At 50.5% G+C, this 19,326-nt stretch overlaps 1 protein-coding gene across 4 annotated transcripts in view; it reads right to left on the minus strand.

The window, feature by feature from the left end:
- Runx1 (RUNX family transcription factor 1) overlaps window positions 1-19,326 on the minus strand; it is an 84,075-nt gene that overhangs the window by 43,238 nt on the left and 21,511 nt on the right. For 3 of the 4 annotated variants that reach the window (XM_026393551.2, XM_026393550.2, XM_077795047.1), the window contains exon 3: window positions 15,425-15,529. The exons of the other annotated variant lie outside the window; for it this stretch is intronic. In XM_026393551.2, coding sequence (XP_026249336.1) covers window positions 15,425-15,529 — 105 coding nt within the window. The remainder of the gene's footprint in view (window positions 1-15,424; window positions 15,530-19,326) is intronic. 4 annotated transcript variants of the gene reach the window in all.

Genomic DNA, 19,326 nt, shown 5'->3' on the forward strand with positions numbered 1-19,326 from the left:
AGGTAGATGCCTGGCCTTTGGGAGCCAGTCCCTAGCATGACTGTTGAGATGGGTCTCAGAACTCCATCTCAGTCCCCACCAGGTCCTCCTATCTGGATTCCACCTGGCAGGCCCTACATTTCTGAGTGCTGATGACTGGCAGCTTGGCACAGGGTGACCTAGGGACTTGTCCTCCCTCCTGAGCTGCTCTATCAGTGGCTTCTTGCACAGTGGCTGTTAGTGATGAGGAAACCCGTCTTCTTGGGTCCACTGCTCCCTCCCCTCAAGCCTCCATAGAGCCTTTCCTGCCTCCCTACTGAGCAGGACATGGTGTTCTCCTTTGCCTCTGCCCCCTCTGCCCCTTTGTTGCCCCAGAGCTGAGTCCAGAGGGAAGGAGGTGGTAAACTCAACCTAAAGGAACTTGCCAGGGGCTGCAGCTAGAAGAAAGAAAGCCACTCAGCTGAATCACACGCAAGCTCCCTCTTCCCTGCTCCTTCTAGGGTTAGAAAATAATGATGCTCTGGGGTCCCGAGACCCACGTCTCCCATCAGTGGCGGGAGAACGTAAGTCCCCCTTCAGCTGCACTTTCTGTGCAGGGCTTCTGTCCTCCTTTCTCAGACTCGTCCTCCCTTCCAGAGGTGGCTAAGTCACACCAAGTCCGTGGGGAGAAGTCTGCCAGATGCCACCTCTTTTTAGGTACCAAACGTTTTCTGCTTACTTGAGGGACCCAGAGACACACGTCTTACTCCAGGAGAATCAGCACAGGGGATGGCGGTGCCTCTGTCTGCCAGGAGCTTTTGCCCCTTGCTGGGGGCATCATAAGCAAGTGCAGAGTCCACCTGTGCATGATGCCCCTGTTCCTGGGCCCAGAACACTCTTCCTTCAGATGCCTGTGGCCGTGTGCCCCTCCTTCAGGCACTTTCCTAAAGGCCATCTTCTCAAGGGACCCCTGGACACCCTAAGTGGCCATGTCTCCCCATCCAGCCCTTGGGCTTTGGCTCCCTCTGAGTGCTTAGTGTCACTCATGGTGCCTGTGCCCCCCAGACCACAAGGGACCGAAAGACAGGGATAGAGACATTCCTAGTGCCAAAGAAAACTTGGCACATAGTAGGCTCACTAAATGCTGACTGACGGCCTAACACAACAAATGGGTGCTCAGATCCTTCATGCCTGGTGTGGCTACTTGTCTCCACTGACACATTACACATAGCACACCCCTCACCTCCATCACGTACACACACATACACAATCACATGCTTATATCACACACATACAAACCACACACATAGGCCCACCATACACATATGCGAATACACGATAAACACACTTACACATACAGGGCCCATACACACACATACACACATCACGTGTATACATGGACTCCTCCCACACACACACCATCTACTTCTATCACACACATAATAAAATACATATTGCACACATGCACACATTACACACATCTAAACATCACATCCAGATACAGACACACAGAAATACACATACACACAGCACATGCACGCACACACCATATACTTATTTTACACACACACAAAGTACCCCACGATCGCCTTCATGACATGGGCTGATACAAAAGCTCAAGTGAAGTGCGACAGGACAGGCAGAGGAGCCACCGTAAACAGGAGGCAGAGGCAGCCAAGGCCAAAGAAAGATGAAGCAGCAGCGGCTTCAGGGGAAAGGTCGCACAGGGCCGGATCCCGCCTACCTCTCTGGGTCCCGCCTCCAAGACTCAGGGAAGAAAACAGAACCCACACTTAGCTCTTGACTTCAAGGCTCAGAGTGACAGGCTGTGGCGTCTGCAGCCACTCACTGGAGGCCTGGGCCTACAAAAGCAGAATCAGCCTCTGCAGGCTCCCCTGCCCTTGGTCACCGCCTCCTTCTGTCTGTCTGCGACTAAGGAGGGAACAGCAGCTGATGGTGGTAGCCCTCTGTGGGGTGAGAGGCAAGTTCCCCACAGCCCCAACCACAGGATCATCAGCCCTCCCTCAAGACATTGTCTCAAGGACCCCTGCCACATGTCATTAAAAAGTAACCCGAGTGGGGGCTGCAGTGAGCCTGCTGTCCACCAGATAGCCCCCATCCTAGGGAGATGCAGGGGGACAGCCTCAGAGGGCAGTCTGAGATGCAGGGCAGGGGAGGGCTTAGTGCATGTGCTGTGTGTATGTGTATTTCTGAGCAGGGACTCCTGCAGGGTGCCTGGAGTTCCCGCCAGCTGTGGAGTCCAGGCCTTCATCAGGCCAGGCCAAGCCCGGGTGGACAGGAGGCCTTGGGAGGAAACAAGCCCCCAGGCCTGCCAACTCCCCGTGCGTCACAGTGTTTCCTGGCCGCCATTCTCTACCCAGACCTTCTGCCCTCCTGCAGGGTCTTGTCCCCCTCCTGTGTGAATAGCAGGGTGCTGAGCAGGTTTGGAAAGGACCCTTCAGGGCTGAGCAGTGCCCCAGTCAGTGTGGCCGAATGAATGAAGGAGTGAACGGAGGACGGCCCTTCTGTGGCCTAGGCTTGTGGCCTAGGTGGCTCCAGGACGTGCCGGGTGCAGGGTGCACTCTCCTCTGTGCTTATAAAAAGGGGCCAGGAAAGTCCCTCCTATTCCTCAGAGCTCTGCCCACGCGGCCCCAGGGCCTTTCCCAGCAGCAGGGGAGGGCGCCTGGTTCTCCCTCTCCCTCCTGTCATAAATGCCAACTGAAGTTCTAGACTGGCCCAAAGAAGAGCCTGGCCAGGCCCTTGCAGGGACGGCCGACAGGCCCTGGCTGGCACGGGGGCCTGGCTAGCCAGAAAGCCAGGGTTACGAGTTGTTTTTATAGACTATTAGCCCTGCCTCCCGCGTCCAGAGGAAGGGCTTTCAGGCTGTTTGGGGGATGACAGTTCCACTCAGGCCTCAGGCAGCCTTTTTTCCACGGCTGTCTGCGGAGGCCTGGGGGAGGGCCACAGAAGAGGCCAGGGAATCTCAGCTACCACTCCCCTGAGCAGGCCAGTGGCTACATGCCTGGACTCCACAGCAGGGTGAGGAGCACGGTCCCACCGTCTGCCAGTGACGCTGGGAGGGAAAGTTCTGTCTTCCAAGACACAAGTGCCCCCATTCTCCCTGGTGACCACATCTGAGTCACTTATGGAACTGAAGGGGGAGACGGCCTGGTGACTTCCCTAGCAAAACTCAGCCATTGATTCTCTTTTCAGATCTGAAAGCTGCAGACCTTGCCCCTGGCCCATTGTGACCCTGGGACTCGGCCCAAGGAGGCTGGCCTTGGGGGACCAGACTCCCCACGCCCTCTGCTACCTCAGCAGTAGGGAACCCTTTGCCTTTTGACAAATGTTTTGAACTTTCCTGTCAGCTCCCTGCACAGTCACTCTTCTGTGTGGTGTGTCCACACAGAATCAGCTCTGGAGAGCTCTGTAAAGGGCCAGACCTCGCTGTCTTTTCCCCGCCCCACTCTCTTCTGTCTCTTCCCCACCCCCAATTTTTATTTTCATTTTTTTTTTTAAAGCCACTTCTGCTTCCTTCGTTTTTTTGCAGCTGCAGCGAGAGATATAGTAAAGCTACTGTATAGGATTTTGAAAGGAGGGCCGCTGAGAGCTTTCCAAGCTCCATACAAGCCGGTTATTCTCTGGCTTGTTTTCTTTGGCTTCGGGTTAGCAGCACAGAATGAGTCAAACAGTATTAACTTTCAACAGGGAAGTGGTGTGGTCAACCAGAGCTGTTTGCGGCTAGATTGTGAAGATAGGTAGGGCAGGTAATGAAGAACAGCCCATAATACTGCTCAGAGAAGGAGGGAGGCAGCCTGGTCAGAAACACTCCAACAATTAAGTCAACAGAACTCACACCATCTTTTTCAGTTGGCTGAGGAATTCACACTACGGTCTGTGGCCGGCCAAGCCACGCTAGGGCTGGGACAATTGGACACTTTGTAGGATTAAGGATGTCTTTTTTTTTTTTTTTTTTTTCCTTTTAATGTTGCCAAAGTCATGGGAAATCTAGTGAGGAAGACTTCCCCTCTGGTGCCATGTCACTCTTCCTGGACCTCTGTTCATCTCCTCCTCACTTGGGGTGTACACTCATGTTCTCTCCCTCCCTCCCAACACCCGCCCGGCCTCAGTCATCATCTCACTCTCCCAGTTTGGTGCTCTGATCACAGGGGGTCACAGCTCTCCTTCTGGAAGGTAGAAGATGATGCTTTGAAGGCAATTGCTCTCACAGACATCAAAACATACTTTTAGGAAATGAAAAGAACCTTGAAAATCGCCAAATCCCTCTTCCTCTCCTGCAGATGAGGAAACAGAGTTTCTGAGAGGAGATGGGACCCGCTGAGCTTCCTGGAGGAGGCGGGGCCAGAATCCAGGACTGGGCTCCCTTGCCAGGGCTCAGGATTCCTTTTAGAGCTCAACTGAACTCCAAGAACAACCCAACCCTCAAGACTCAAATTTCTGTAGTTCCCAGATCTTTCTCCCTGCACGAGGTACCTATTTATTTTGAGACTGGCTGAGTTACCCAAGGAATAGAATGGGTCTCTCTGATCCTATGGGTGACTAGCATGTCAGCAAATGAACAGGACAGCAATCTGGCCTGTGGAGCTTTGGAAGAGTCTCACCTCCAAGCAGTTGCAGTTTTTAAAACTGGCACTGAGTCTCAGGGGTGTAGCATTTCACCACCCTGAAAGCTAACCCAGATATCTCCAGAAAGCACCAATATAAAGAGCCATGGGGGAACTCAAGGGTTAAGGCCCAAGGAGCCAGCAAGTTGCCATGTGGTCTACCCCATTTCCCTTCTGTTCCCAAGTGGCTGTTCCACTCTATTTGAGTGTTTCATAGAAAGTACATGGAATAATAGAGTTGTAAAAAATCATATTTGGTCTTGTCAAAGAACATACATTCAGATAAAACTCAACTCTCAATTGTTGGTCAAGGTTCCTTCCTCCATTTCTCACATTTTTAAAGAGCATATAGATGTAGGTAGGCCAAGGAAATTAAAAGATATTCTAATGAAAAAAGGTAAAATTTCTGAAAACTATGGATTCATAGTGATGGACAATTTATATTTCCCTATTTTTTTCTCTACAATTTTCTTCTCATCAGTCCTGAAAGATACAAGATGATATCTATCTTCGAGAAACTAATAATTATCACATTTAAGATCCCTAAAATTTCTGTGTAAAACATGCAGAATGGTAATAGTAGCTTTGTATTACTATTTTCTAGTACATTGCTATTACCTAGCTGAAAGATTATTTAAACCACACTTTGACATAACCTATCTCAATTTCTGCAAAACAATCTATGTAGTGGGCAGAGTTCATATCATTGTTTTATCTTATAGACACACACACACACAACACACACACACACACACACACACACACTCCAGAAGCTTCATTGAGGGATAACAGGAATCAGTTAGATGCTAGGACCTTGGCAGGGGACACAGCAATATGGGTGCTTTACTGTTCAGTTAAGAAATGCAGCTGGGCCAGCTGGTGCATGCCTGTAATCCAAGTGACCCGGGAGGCTGACCCGGCCAACTTAGTGAGACCCTGCCTCAATTAAAATATAAAGAACTGAGGGTATGGCTCAGTCGTAGAGCATCCCTGGGTTCAATCCCCCATACGGGGGGGGGGAGGAGCTACAATTTGATTAAACTTTTCATTGTTTGGAAAAAGATCATGTCTCCTTCTCTGAAGCAGAACAATAGGTTACCCCAGTTGTGCTTCAATAACGAGGAATGAATTTGTTAAAGTAGGTCCAGTTTTTCAGTATTTGGAATTTCCAATAGGTAGAGTGAAAGGAGAAGAGAGAGAGAGAGAGAGAGAGAGAGAGAGAGAGAGAGAGAGAGAGAGAGAGAGAACACTTATTATACCATGTCCTAAGGGCCCAATTTGTGGGAATTCTTTTTCTCTTTTAAATAACTTGGCAATGGCAAAACTTTGACCCCTACTTGGGCAGGATTCCACTGGATTCCTGGTAAGGGCTGTGGGACCAGGGAAAAGGAGCTGCCTATGTCCCTGGCATGTGCTTTAATGATGACAATTAATATTTAACGGGCACATCTGTGCCTAGCACATGTCCTTATAGGTATCACTTCATCTTCATTCAATCTGCACCAGAATCCCAAGATAGGAATCCCATCTTCCTGGGTTCACATTTGCAGAGCTGACTTGGGGAGGTCGGTCTGGTCATGATGGAGAGGCGAGAGGGCAGCCAGCTTGGGACGGTGGTCCTCAGCTGCTGCAGGTCCAGGTGGCCCTCAGTTTCTTAGTTAGTCCTCACATTCCCTCAGGGCAGATATCAGGAAGCCCATTGTACAGACGAAGAAACTGAGACGTGCAGCCCGTGAGCAGCAGGGATCAGACCTGAGAGCTAGGTTGTCAGGTTCTGATCTCCTCTCCCTGAAGCTCCATGGGGTTCCCCTCTGAGGTGCTGAGCTATGCCTGCAAGTCAGGTCAGGCAAGAGCGAAAGATGTTGCTCCTTAGTTCTCAAAAAGGAGTGAATTAGAAATACCATAAAACCACTCAAAGGTAAGAGAAAATACGATGCCAGGAACAAATCCAAAAAGGGCCATAGATTTATACAGTACCTAAGAACTGACTGACTTTAAATGTTTACCTTTTATCTCAAATGACCAGAAGATGACTTATAAGCCATGGTGAACACAAACAAAAGCAAAAATCAGGCAAGCACATAAAATATCCAATGTTTGCCAGTTCAGTATAGGAAAGTACGCGGAAAGATTTCAATAACAGCAAGAGCTTTAGTCAATACTCGCTTTAATGGAACCTGAGTGTACGTAAGTCATGGAAGCACCAAATTAATGCATTGCCATTAACTGGCTTTATAGGGGTCTAGGGAGTTGCAGATTAATTCCACTGTGTTGCTTTAAAAAAGGCAAACAGAAAAGAATAATGCTTCGGGTACTGAAGTCCTTTCCCTTCTTTTTTTTCCCTCTCCCCCCACCCCTTCTGTCTTGGCTTTCACCTTTGGAAGTAAATCTGGAATATTTGCTATAGACTGGAGTGAACATTCCCAGTGATGCCGCATAGCTGTTGTGTAGAACTTGATGAAAATCATACTATGAAAAAGGCATTTCCTGTCCCACTAGATGTGTGTTGCCGAATGTCTGACAAGCCAGCTCAGCACACACGAGCAGGTGACACCTGATGAGTCCCTTCCCTGATGCAACATTTCAAACTTTCACAGCCAAAAGCAAACCTCCTGAAAGAATGCTTTTTGTTTGTTTGGTACTATTTATTTGAACCCAGGGGCACTTAACCAGTGGGTTACACTCCAGCCCTTTTTGAGACAGGGTCTCACTAAGTTGCTTTTGGGCCTCTCTAAGCTGCTGAGACTGGCTTTAAACTTGAAATCCTCCTGCCCTCAGCCTCCCAAGTCACTGGGATTATAGGTGTGCACCACTGAGCCCCGCCAAAGAATTGGTTTTATAGGAAACACCTAGAAAGAACAGGGAAACTCAAAAATTGCAAATTAGCTCAGATGAACTTAAACATAGATAAGGATGTAGGTTCACCTTATTTAAGTAAAGCTTCTGGAGTGTCTGTGTGTGTGTGTGTGTGTGTGTGTGTGTGTGCGTGCGCGCGCGCGCACGCATGCATGCATGGACAGTAGTGGTAGAGCTCTAAAGAGACCCAGTGGATCAACTCCTTATTAAGGTCTTTCATAGCTACCTGGCTTATAAGAAAAAATACAAGCCTTGGGGAAAACTTTAAAATATTTTCAGAATGAAAAATGCAAAGTGTCTAGGGGATGAACCAAATTCAAAAATGCATCCAAAAGCTGAGAAGCAGACACATATGCTATGAAGCTGTGACTGCCAATCACAATCCATCAGCAATCTGTGGGTCCACCCACCTCTACACAGTAAAGGAGCCTGCCCACCCCTGGAGGGATGGGACCCAGAGGTCACAGGCAGCAGACAGAGCTGCTGTGCATGAAAGGAAGGGGCTGCAGCATGTGCACTGCTTTAGAAACCCAAAGGGTGGCTAACTGTGTTTCTATGCCTGCACAGCTTAGCCGTGTGTGGCTGGAGGTCTCAGGCACTGGCCTAGCACAGTCGTCCCTCCGTGCGGCATCTGTGGATTCAACCAATTTGGATTGAAAATATTTGGGGGGTGGGGAATCACATCTGCATTGAACTTTTGCAAACTTTTTTTCCTTCTCATTATTCCCTAAGCAATACAGTATCACATCTATTTATACAGTACTGACATGGTTAAGGTGCTATAACAATCTGGATATGAATGGAGCAGACCAGGAGAGTGTAAGAAGGTTCTTACACTTACACTCTAGTATGTGTTCTATGCACATAGTAGGCCATTTATATAAGGAACTCCAGCATCCTCGGATTTCGGCATCTGGATGGGTTCTGGAATCCATCCTGAGGTCACCAGGGGAGGACCTCCCTCAGAACCCTGCCTTTGCATGCAGCGGTGAGGAAGGAAGGCTTCTCCAGCAGGACCGTGTGCATATGGAAAAGGACCCACATGTTTGATTTCAAGTACCTCCTTTTGATGCTACTCAGACATGATTTTTCCCCTGAATTCTTCACAAAGTGCCACATCTGGGGGCAAGTCTATTTTACCCATTAGGGACCCAGGAATAGTACCCAGAGAGTTTCAAGGGCCCATATATACACAAGAAAAGAAATTTTACTGGGTCTAATACAAAACAAAAAATAAAACAAAGAAATTAAGATTTATAAATGCTTAATTAAATGTTAAAAAATACAACACTGTAGCAACTTTACGCATTTTTAAATCTAGGATTCATAGATCTTTTTTTGTTTAGAGTTTTCTCATTTCCAAAAGGATTCTAAGACTAAACATAAACAGCAGCTGACCTCTCCTGAACACTTATGGTGTGCCAGATAGGGCTGTAGGCAGCCCACAGAGGCTGTGGCCTGGAGCCTCTCAGCCCCAAGACATTATGGCCACCGTCACTGTTGTGCAGAGGCTCAGCTGGACCAGATCTCACCCAGGAGCGGGCCCCCCAGAGTCAGCAAGTGAGAACTCGGGAATCTCAACCCCTGGTCATAATCCCTTGTTGGTGGAGAAATCAGGGCCACAGGAAATTAAATGAATGACTCTTGGCCAGAAAATTTCAAAAACAAATCACAAAGCCCTTTCAAAAATGTACAGCAAAAAGTGATACCTGAGGTATGGCGTGGGTGTGTTGGGGTTTGCCTGATGTGACGCAGTTGACATTGCCCAGGGAAGAGGGCTTAGAGGCTGTGCCCTGAAAGGGGCCCAGTTTGTGGGAATCCATGACTATTTTGTTGACAATATTTTGTTACCCCTTTTGAGAACTAATTTAGAGATTATCTCGTCCCATTGCCTGGTTTGACCGAAGAGGAAAAAGAGGACTAAAGTACTTAAGATAATTGCCCAAGTTCACACCCACAGGTCTGGTGGCGCCAGGTGAAAACCCAGGTCCCCGGGGTTCAGCATCCAGAAATATTTTTAAGCATTTTAAGATTAAGGAACGGAAGCCTAAATGTAGACAGGATTTTTTTTCTTTTTCTTTTAACACATCGTAATAAATTCTAACAAGGACTGCAATATGTTAGTTTAGATCTCAGCTTCCCTAGTCTGCCATTCAAAGTAGTGATATAGTTTTACCATGATCAGGTGGAAAGAATGGAAAGTGGTATCACGGGAATGGTTCACGTTTCACTTCACACCTTCTTTCTCCTCTCTCTGCCTGCATTCTATAATGCAGTCTATACTGAGGGGCCACGTAGAGCATTTCTTTGGGTTCTTCCTGGGACCTGGAAGGAATTGTTTTTCTTCCTTTTCATAACAATACAAATGTCACCTAAAATAATCTCGGTGGCTTCTGTATAAGATGAGTGGTCCCCAAACTCCTGGGGGCAGAAACAGATTCCCTTCAGGGTCTTCTCACAGACCCATTTGCCCCTGGGGTCCTTTCAGACCTCCACAGGAATCAAACTCTTTTTTGGTCCCATTTGATACCACCAAAAGAATGAACAGGAAAAGATCCTAAAATTCGTGGGAAACACTTAGGCATGATTATTATTAGTGTCTTGAAAACTGCCTTTGCTGAGCCTTCAGGTGGTTGGGGAGCTAGCACAGTAGAAACTGAAGCACCAGGGCGAGGTCCCCCGAAACCTTTCAGAGAGGGGGGAGGGAGGGGAGCGGGCCCAGCTGGTTCCCCCTCAGGGACCCTCTGTCCTTCTCCTACTTCATATTTGGGAGACGGGGAATGAAGAAGTATCTCCTTTTCCTTGTGGATCAAGATCTCATCTAGAAAGAACTGATGTCCAAATCTGAGGGAAGAAGGAGTGAGCAGACCCCCGTTCACACCCAGGAGACTCCCGGTGACCGGTACAGGTGTGAATCCTGAGATGGCAGGATGAACCCGCGGGACACTTCGATAACCAGCTGGAAGCAGAGAGTGGACGGGCCCCCTGTGCTGGCAGGACGGGCGTGCGCACGCGTGCCTTCCACCAAGCCCTGCGCTAAAGGGAGAAGGCGGCCCTGCTGGTCACATGCCTCGCCTTCTTCTTTCCAGGGTGCCCACCGCAGGGTCCATGCTATGTGCTGCTCTGGGTTACATCCCCACTAATGCGCGTCCACAAGCAGAGCTAGGTGACATGCAGCATCAACAACCAGCGCATGTGACCAGCGTCTCTGTGTTAGGGGCTCCTCTGGGGTGCATGTCACTCCAGCCCCACCTGAAGAAGACACCAATTCCTTCCTCACACAGTAACAACTGCCAAGTGGCAGGGTTCTATATCCGTGAAGAAAACCGTATGTGATCCAGACCTGTATTGGCAGGTCTAATAAAAAACACAGGAATCACCACACAGTGAAGCTCAAGAAACAATCGGCACAGTCCTTCAGGACGATCAAGGGCATCTGTGGATTCCAGAGTCTGCACTTCTCAGTTTCGTTTCTGGCTTATTTAGTTGGACCTTGGCAAGGTCCTCAATTTCTTTCTGTTTTAATTTCCTTATCTATTCTTCCAAAGATTACACACATCGATATGCATGGAGTACTCTGAACAGTGTTGGGCAAATAATTAACACTGTCTAATATTAGCTGTTATTGTAACTGATTTTATTTTTAAGAGAAAATAACATTTGGAAGAAGTACTGTATGTTACCCAATCACGAGAACAATCCATAAACACAGTCGCCCCACAGTTTTCTGCCTGTCTCTAGTGTTGTAAGTCCATCGCCACTTCACAACACACTCGTCATCTCTAAAGATCCTACTTCACGGGCAGGCAGATGCAGTACAACACGAGGTTTGCCATTTCCTTTTCAAGTCAGAGATTATGTGCACGACATCATCTCAGTAAAGTACTTAAAAATGTCACTGGACCGTGTGGGGCTAAGCCCTTGGGTTGACCTATTTTAATGAAAACTCTCTATAACAAAAGATTAATCAGCAAGATGGACACTCTGGAAGGTTCTCCAAAGTTTTAAGGAATGGCTCCGCCTTGCTATCTGTTCGCGTGACTCTCAAGAGCTCCCACAGAGCGCAGTCACTGTGAAGGTCTCCTTTACCCCAGGGTGTAGGTAGCCCCAGAAATGGCCAGTGCTTGCTTCAGTGACCTCTCGAGAGTTTCAATAATGTTTCTCAGTGTTCCCGATGTAACAGATATCTGACCAGACAGGTGACGGCTGCCCAGACCACACCAGGGTGGCCCCCTGCGGACCCCTCGGCGCCCAACCATTCGCTCTCCTTAACCTCCCCCCCAGCGGAATATCTCCTCCATCTCAGGGAACCACACCATGCGTTCAGATTATTTGTGAAATACCTGCAGAGAGTGTCCTCTGGCATCCCATCATGAACACAGAGTCACTAACTGCAGACACGGCAGAGAGAGCTGAAGCTTTTCCACTGGATCCCAGAAATAGGAAGACTACAGAAAATTACTCTTCTATATCCTTTTCCTGAAAAACCCTTTTGCTGTATCTTTTGTGCTTAACCTATCTGTCTATACATTAATGAGCCGCGGAGAGTCCCACCCACCCACGGGAAACTCCTCTGCTTGTAAGAATCCGTTAGCTGATGGTGCTTTTCCTCCATAATAAGTTCAGTTTTTCAATAATTAACTAATTTCTATATTGCTCTGAGATGTGGGGGAAAAAATCCCATGGAATGCGTTGAAAACATGATTTGGACTTATTCAGTGGCAGACCAGTTACTGTAAAAACACAAGTCACCACGTGAAATGGAAACCACTTCCAATTTTCTTTGGAATACACCTTGCACTATAGCGTCACCACCGGAAACCACGCCAGAGGGGAGGGACGCATCTAGTCACCCAGCTGTGTGCCCAACAGATGCTTTGTCTTTGACTCAGTTGCCTGGATGGCAGGTGAGCGAGGGGAGCCTTCCCTCGGGACTTTTGCACAAACCCTGCCAACTGAAGGCTCTGAGGCTACCTTTCTAGACAACGTAGGGGCCGGGACCAATTGAAAACTCATATTAGCCACTTGCTCAGTTCAAGAGTGAGGATGCCAGGATCAGGGGCGTTCCTAAGAGATGATATGTGAACCAGATGCAGTGGCACATGCCTGTATCCCAGCGGCCCCCGGAGGCTGAAGCAAGAGGATCGTGAGTTCAAAGCCAGCTCAGCAAAGGCTAGGTGCTAAGCAACTCAGTGAGAACCTGTCTCTAAATAAAATACCAAAAAAAGGGCTGGGGATGTGGCTCAGTGGTTGGGGTGCTCCGAATTCAATCCCTAGTACCACCATCCCCCCTGGAAAAAAAAAAAAGAGAGAGAGAGAGAAAGACGATGCCTGAGACTGTCCTGGGGATGGGGAATGAACCGGAGGACTGACGGCTAAGAGTCCAGGGTTAGTGTCAGGGCTCCTGTTCTAATTCTGACTCATCACCATTTCTTTTAGGCTGAGGCTGATCACAGCATTTCTCTGGGGCTGCATGCCCTTAGCTTTGAGTGTTTATCTTGGTGGCTCCCTAACATCCCTTCTAGCTCCCAGAGTCTGTGATTTCGAGAAACAAGAGAACTTTGCAACACTATTCAACCTGGTGCATGATGCCAAGGCTCTTCTGCCAGAATGGCACAGAATTCACACTCATCATCCTGGAGGACATGGGGTGGTCTTAGTAATCCAGAGACCCGACACCAACTCAGGCCCCAAGGCTCAGGCAGGCTCCTCCCTGCCCATTACCTTCAAAGCCACTGAGTGGAACTCCATCCAAGAAGCGGCCCCCTCCCTGAGTCAAGATGTTCCACCAGGAAGCACAAGAGGCGCATGAGAACCAGCAGACAGCCAGCCGGCTCTGGCTCCACAGGGCACAGAGAAAAGTCAGTGTCTCCTAAGTTGCCCTGGGAGTCTGTTTGCATTTGGCTTTTTTAATAGAACTCTCATGTGAAATTTGAGCCTGTCTACCTGGGGCTAAAACACCTCTTTATATCATACTTATCCTTATTTCCACCCATTTAATTTTCCCCTAGACCCCAAATTCCATTTGGCAGGAAAGACTGTGCACAAATTGGTGCCTCTCAGGAGCAGATCTCTTCTGCCTGTTCAAAGGGCCCTTCCCCTTCACTGTCCTTAAGTTATAAAACAGCAGGAGCTGTGTAAACTGTAAAGCAGGCGGCCCGTTACAATACGGAGATGTATTTTTCCCCTCTGACTGCCAATTCTTAAAAGTCGGAGCAGCCACTCTCTGTTTGCTGAAGTTGAAAGACTTCATCAGGTCTTTGCAGGAAATGTAACAGGAAATGCTGGCAGTGGGGTAAAACCAGCCTTTTTCCGCATGAGAGAGCAACAGGCGTAGAGGGCACATCAGGGGTTCCCGGGCATCGGCGGGTCCACAGCCCCTGAATGGCCTTCCTGAGCCTGCTCACCGCAGTTTCCTCCAGCCCCACGCCTTGCCCGCTGCAGGCCTGCTTCCTCTGTGGTCCTCTGTGGACAGCCTGGCCCTTTGGTGTTGTCACATGTAATGCAGGGTCCCTACTGGGGACTCCTACTCTGGAAACCCGGGATGTGCCACAGTGGTTCCTGGGTTGTGTGACAACTATAGGGTCCCCCAACTTTGGTCTGCTGTTTACATACACAGTGGAATCAGGGGTGTTGTCAGCCCTAGGGTTCCCCGAGTCTGGGCAAGGCCAGGCAGACTCCATGGGCTTCAAGAGAAAGGCCAAGAGACCCTCCAGGGAAAACAGAGGTCAGAGTGGAGGGGAGGGGACCTGTGCTGGAGCCGGGCCGTCCCTGGGGGCTGGGCTCTCTGCAAGCTCCACCACTTAGGACAGGGGAAGGGGGAGGTAGGCAGGGGAATGGTCTAACGGGGCGTGGGGTGTAGCCTGGACTGCAGGGAAGGCCACCACGCTGAGGTGGTCCCCCCAGGGCGCTCTGAAGGGCTAGAGCAGAGAAGCCCCTCGGGGTCCCTCGTATTTCCCCAGCCCTTTCTCTGCACCAGGCACATTGTTTCATGTGCTCTGACAAAGGCACGCTCACTCTCCTCCCCATTTTCCAGGTGAGTAAACAGGTTCAGAGAGGCTCTGAGACCTGGCTAAGGCAGAAGCACTTCACCCCGGAGCCCAGACTCTCAACCATTCTTCCCACCGCCGGCCTCCGGCATCGCAGCCTGTGGGGACAGGAGGCAGTCCCAGTTCTCAACATCCCCAACTCTGAGAAGAGGGTATTAATGTCACGCCAGGGACCTGGTATGGCTTGGGACGTGCAGGGGCTGAGCCAGGGCTCCAGTCGGCCCACAGACACAGACCCATGGCCTAGTCTTAGGTCCTGGGGCAGGGTGTGGCTCGGGAAGAGAGTGTTACTCTGTGTTTACTCAAAGATAGTCATTAAGTCACTGTGAAGAAATCTTTTCTGCAGACTAAACAACCCCACTCCTTTTTTAAAAGCTTTCCTCACAGGAGCTATTTTTTGGTACTCTCTACCCTCCTATTCTCTATTTTAAACAATCCTGTAGTGGGATTTTCATCTATGCCAGAAAAAAGAAGAGGCTCATTTTCAGAGTTTTCATCTCTGGCTTTAACAAATTAATGAAAACAGGCATGGATGGTGGTCAGCCCCTTCTGGTCCACTCTGACCCTCAGGTCTTTTTTTTTTTTTGGTCTACCCTGTACCTGACCAATCTTCTCTTCATTGTTTGTTTCTGATAATACTGAACTTCACTTACTGTTGAGGAACTTGTCCTTAGTCTCATTCAGCTCTAAAATGGTTCCAACGTGCACTTGAGTCAGCTAAATTTCCTTTTGACCTCTAAAAGCATGATTCAAAAACAGCCCAGTGCCCAGAGACAACATCAGAAGTGAATGTGTTGACAATGAAATTCCTTCTCTCTGCAGGGCCCTGACATCTCCCTGGGTGGGGGGGAGACTGAAGCCACAGACTGTGAGAAACAGTGGGTTCCTGAGTGCACCAAGCCAGAGAGTGTACCGACCCCAAGGGGGCCCACTTACTTCGGGGTTCTCGGGGTCCGTCCACTGTGATCTTGATGGCTCTGTGGTAGGTGGCTACTTGCGGTGGGTTTGTGAACACGGTGATGGTCAGAGTGAAGCTCTTCCCTGTTGGGACACAAAACAGAATGAAAGGAATGAGGGGGTGGCCCGAATACGTCTCTGGGGTAACTGATCATTCACTAATGCTCTCCAGCTCTCAGGGGAGAGGCGGGCGCTTCAGGCCAGGCTAGGGTCCCCAGGCGGGTCTGCCTTGCTGGCTCTGGGATGCACACCTCTGGCATCAGTCCAGGTGCAGCTACAGGGCTCTCCGTTGCTCCCCAGCCAGCAATACAGGCTCAGGGTGAGGCTCCAGGGATCACAGAGTCGGACTGGCAGCTCTCCATCCCTGTCCCTCATCTCCACCCATTGCCCGCCCCAATTATTTATAAAATCAGGGCGAAGAGGAACAGAAGGAACTGTATCTTTCCCTCTTTTTGCACATCTCAGGATTAGAAAAGACAGAATTCTAAATCTGAGGATATGCTCAGTTAGAATCATCTGTCTTTTTAGATATTAATTGCTGGTTGGCTTTAGATATTATTTGTAAATACCCAAAGTTATCAGGGACACTCATGGGATTGTCTAGAATGAAATTCATGGCCAGTAAATGAGCTTAAGGATACGTAACTGACACACCAGGTGCAGTAAGCACTAGATACACAGGTGGAGAGCCTTGCACACGCTTTGCCTGCGCTTAGGAAAGGTGAGCGCACCTTCACTGCCTGTGTTTAAACACAATTCTTCCTGGACAAGTGATGTGGGGGATGGATTCTGGGTGTGAACTCTGCTGGACCTATGGCAAGTCCCCAGGCCTGCACAGCCTTGGGCCTCAGTGTGCTTGCCTGGAAGGTGGGGACACAGAACTTCCACCTTCTAGGAAGGTCCCGGGGAGGATGCAGGAGCTCATGTTGGCCAAACCATGAACACAGAGACCGTTACAGGTGGTCAGAGGTGTGTGTGTTGTGTGTCTTCTCTGTTGCTCAGAGTCTAACATTTGAACCCATATCTAAGTGCAGTTCTTCAATTAGCACAATTTCTCTTAATCGGGCAGCAGAAACAGGACCCAAAATAAATGAAAGGAAAACAAGCCATGCCCATCCCCCAAGTCATGCATCATTTTAAAACTCAGCTCATCTTCCTCCCCGACGTTAGGGAGAGGGGGATATTTCCAGTTGTCACACTTGTTTCCATAGAAGGGAACTGCTCCAGGGCCACCGAGAGCCAGGGACCCCTCAGGAGGCGCCTCCACCTAACGATCCCCAAGGATGTGGATCCACCTCCTGACCCCGCACGTGAGGTGGGAGGATGGCACCTGTTTGCCTCAAAAGACCCTGTGGACCACGGCAAGGTGGCCAGGAGACGCTGTCCCCCCCGCCCCCAGCTGCTTCTCCTTTGGGAGAGTCCTGTCCAGCTTTAGAGCCTGGCCACCCTCAGACAGATGTGACGGTGACACTCCAGATGGTGTCCTGCCCTTGCATCCAGCAGCTCTGGAGGAACAGAGGGCAGAGGCTCTGGCTGGACCGGCCAGGAGGCGCAGGACGGCGGCGGCACAGGACGGCGGCGGCACGACTCGGAGGCCCCTCGCTCGGTCGCTGCTGGCTGAGAAGACCCCCTGCTGGGGAAGATGCTGTCTCCAGGCCCCACGGTCAGTCTGTCCCTCCTCATCAAGAACCCATGAAGGTCACGACTATATCATCAAGATGCACTCTCAGAGCCAGCTCCTAGAATCTTCCCCATTGTAGGGCCCGAGGGGTCTCTGTCACGCTGCCACATACCCAGCCACTCAGGAGTTGCTGCTTGAGACCCCCTGCCTTTGGAGACTGCTGGCACTGGCGGCCAGCGCTCCAGGTGGCCTCCCCTGCGGAGGGCAGTGTGCTCTGCGGTGTTTCGAGCAGCTTAGAGGCCCTCTCCCCTTCCATTACCCAGGGCCTAGCTCCTCAGGACAGGGACCACGCACGCTGTGTACCCGGCAGACGCCACTCGAAGAGAACTGGGAAAGGGGGACATGGGAGGGGCTGCCGGGGAGAGGGACAGGGCACCAGCAATGGCAGTGACACTTCCCAGTCCTGACAAGGCCTCGGGTGCTGGAGGGAGAGGCGGGCAGCCCCTCTCCCCAGATCTCAGCTCCCCGACCTGCTGAGCCAGGAGACTGGGGGGCGCCACGTGACATGCAGATGTCACATTCTCCAATCGCCACCCATAGGCCCCAGACACCGCGACTGCTTCCTCTGTCACCGTTGGCTCTGGTACTTCATAGGCTTCCTAAAAACGCCGTGTCCATTCCCCGGGGCTGCCACGATGAGCAGCCACAAACAGGCGGCGTAAAACCACCGGCGCGTACGGCCCACAGCTCTGGGGGCCAGCGGAAAGCCACGGCGTGGGCAGGGTGGCACGTCCCCCCAAGGCGCTGGGCACCTTCCTGCCTCCTCCTGGCTGCTGGTGGCTGCCAGCGCTGCTCAGCCATCCCTGCTCGCCTTCACGTGGCTGTCGCCCATCTCCTTCTCCTGGTCAGGACGGCAGTCATGGACTTGGGCCCTGCCCAGGCCAGCACACCTCACCTGAGCTGGATGGCGCCTGTGAAGTCACTATTTCTAAATGAGACTATTTCGAGATTCCAGGCAGATGTGAATTTTTAGGGACGCTGTTCAACACAGCGGCAACTGTCCTAAGGGTTCGTTTTGCCCTCTGCAACAGTCTTGCTCCTACCCTGGTCCTCCCATGGCTGTCCTATCCCCGATTTCCTAAATGACATCAAAGAATGTGCTCAGCACATTGGCATTTTTAGGTCTGTGTAGAGCTTACGACTTTTCAACACTCACCCATACCGCATTTCATTTGGTATTCACAATAACCTCATGAAATAAACAAGACAGACTTTCCTACCTTTAATTAACAGATAGCCAAGCTAAGACTCAGAGAAGTAAAGTAATTCTCTCAAATTCACACAGCTCCTACATAGAGCAGAGTCCCCAAGATTTACTCTCACTGTTCTTTGTGTTATTGTTGCCGTTGTCCTAAATCTCCGTCTGCAAACCAGGACAAGGAATCCAAACTCATGGTACTCGACCTCTGTTCCAAAAATGGAGGATTGTTCCTGTGACTAGCGTACATGAACTGTCCTGTGAACCTGGAAGACTGCGAACCTGGATCAGGGTTGAAAAGCAGGTTCTTTGGGGGCTGCGTTTGGGCTTCCAGCTGCTGAGCCCTTCTGAGGAGCCCTGGGTAACAGGGAGCAGCCTACAGAGGAGGGAAATTCAAACGAAGTGGGGGTTTGCCCAATCACGGCTCCTCATCCTAAGTCTCACATTCTGTGCCCGCCATCCTAAGGGCAGACACAGGGAGTCCGCCCAGAGAGGCGGGGTCCTCTCTGCCAGGTGTCTGGTCCACCCGGCAGGTGACCTGCCGTCCTCGGCACCAGGGCCTCGGTCTGCAGTGAGTGGGTAGGAGGACGTCTGCTCATTATCTCGCAGACGGGGTGACTGCCTTCTCACAGGAGACTGGTGTTTCTCCGGGGTGAAAGCCCTGCCTTCCTCTTCCTGTGTCTTCCTGGGGCCAGACCCAGCATGCCCTTGACAATGGGCTCCAGGTAGCCACTGGGCACGGCTGCCTGAAGCCCGCGCTCCGCCCACCAGCCCCCAGCTGCCGAGATGCAGCCCTTCTTGGCCAGCACCTGCAGAAGTGGGCGCTGCCCCCGGAGCACACCTGTCATTAGCCAAATTCCCTCATTAAAGCGACCTGCGGGCCTGGTATTTCAAGTGCGTGGGTGTGGGCAGCGAGAGACTCTCAAGTGTTTTTCTCAGCAAGCTGCAGCCAGAATAGCAAGAAGTCTAAGGGCGGCAGAGGCCAGGCTGGCTGCAAAACAA

This window comes from Urocitellus parryii, chromosome 2 (genome assembly GCF_045843805.1).
Source record: "Urocitellus parryii isolate mUroPar1 chromosome 2, mUroPar1.hap1, whole genome shotgun sequence".
NCBI classification, from domain to species: Eukaryota; Metazoa; Chordata; class Mammalia; order Rodentia; family Sciuridae; genus Urocitellus; species Urocitellus parryii.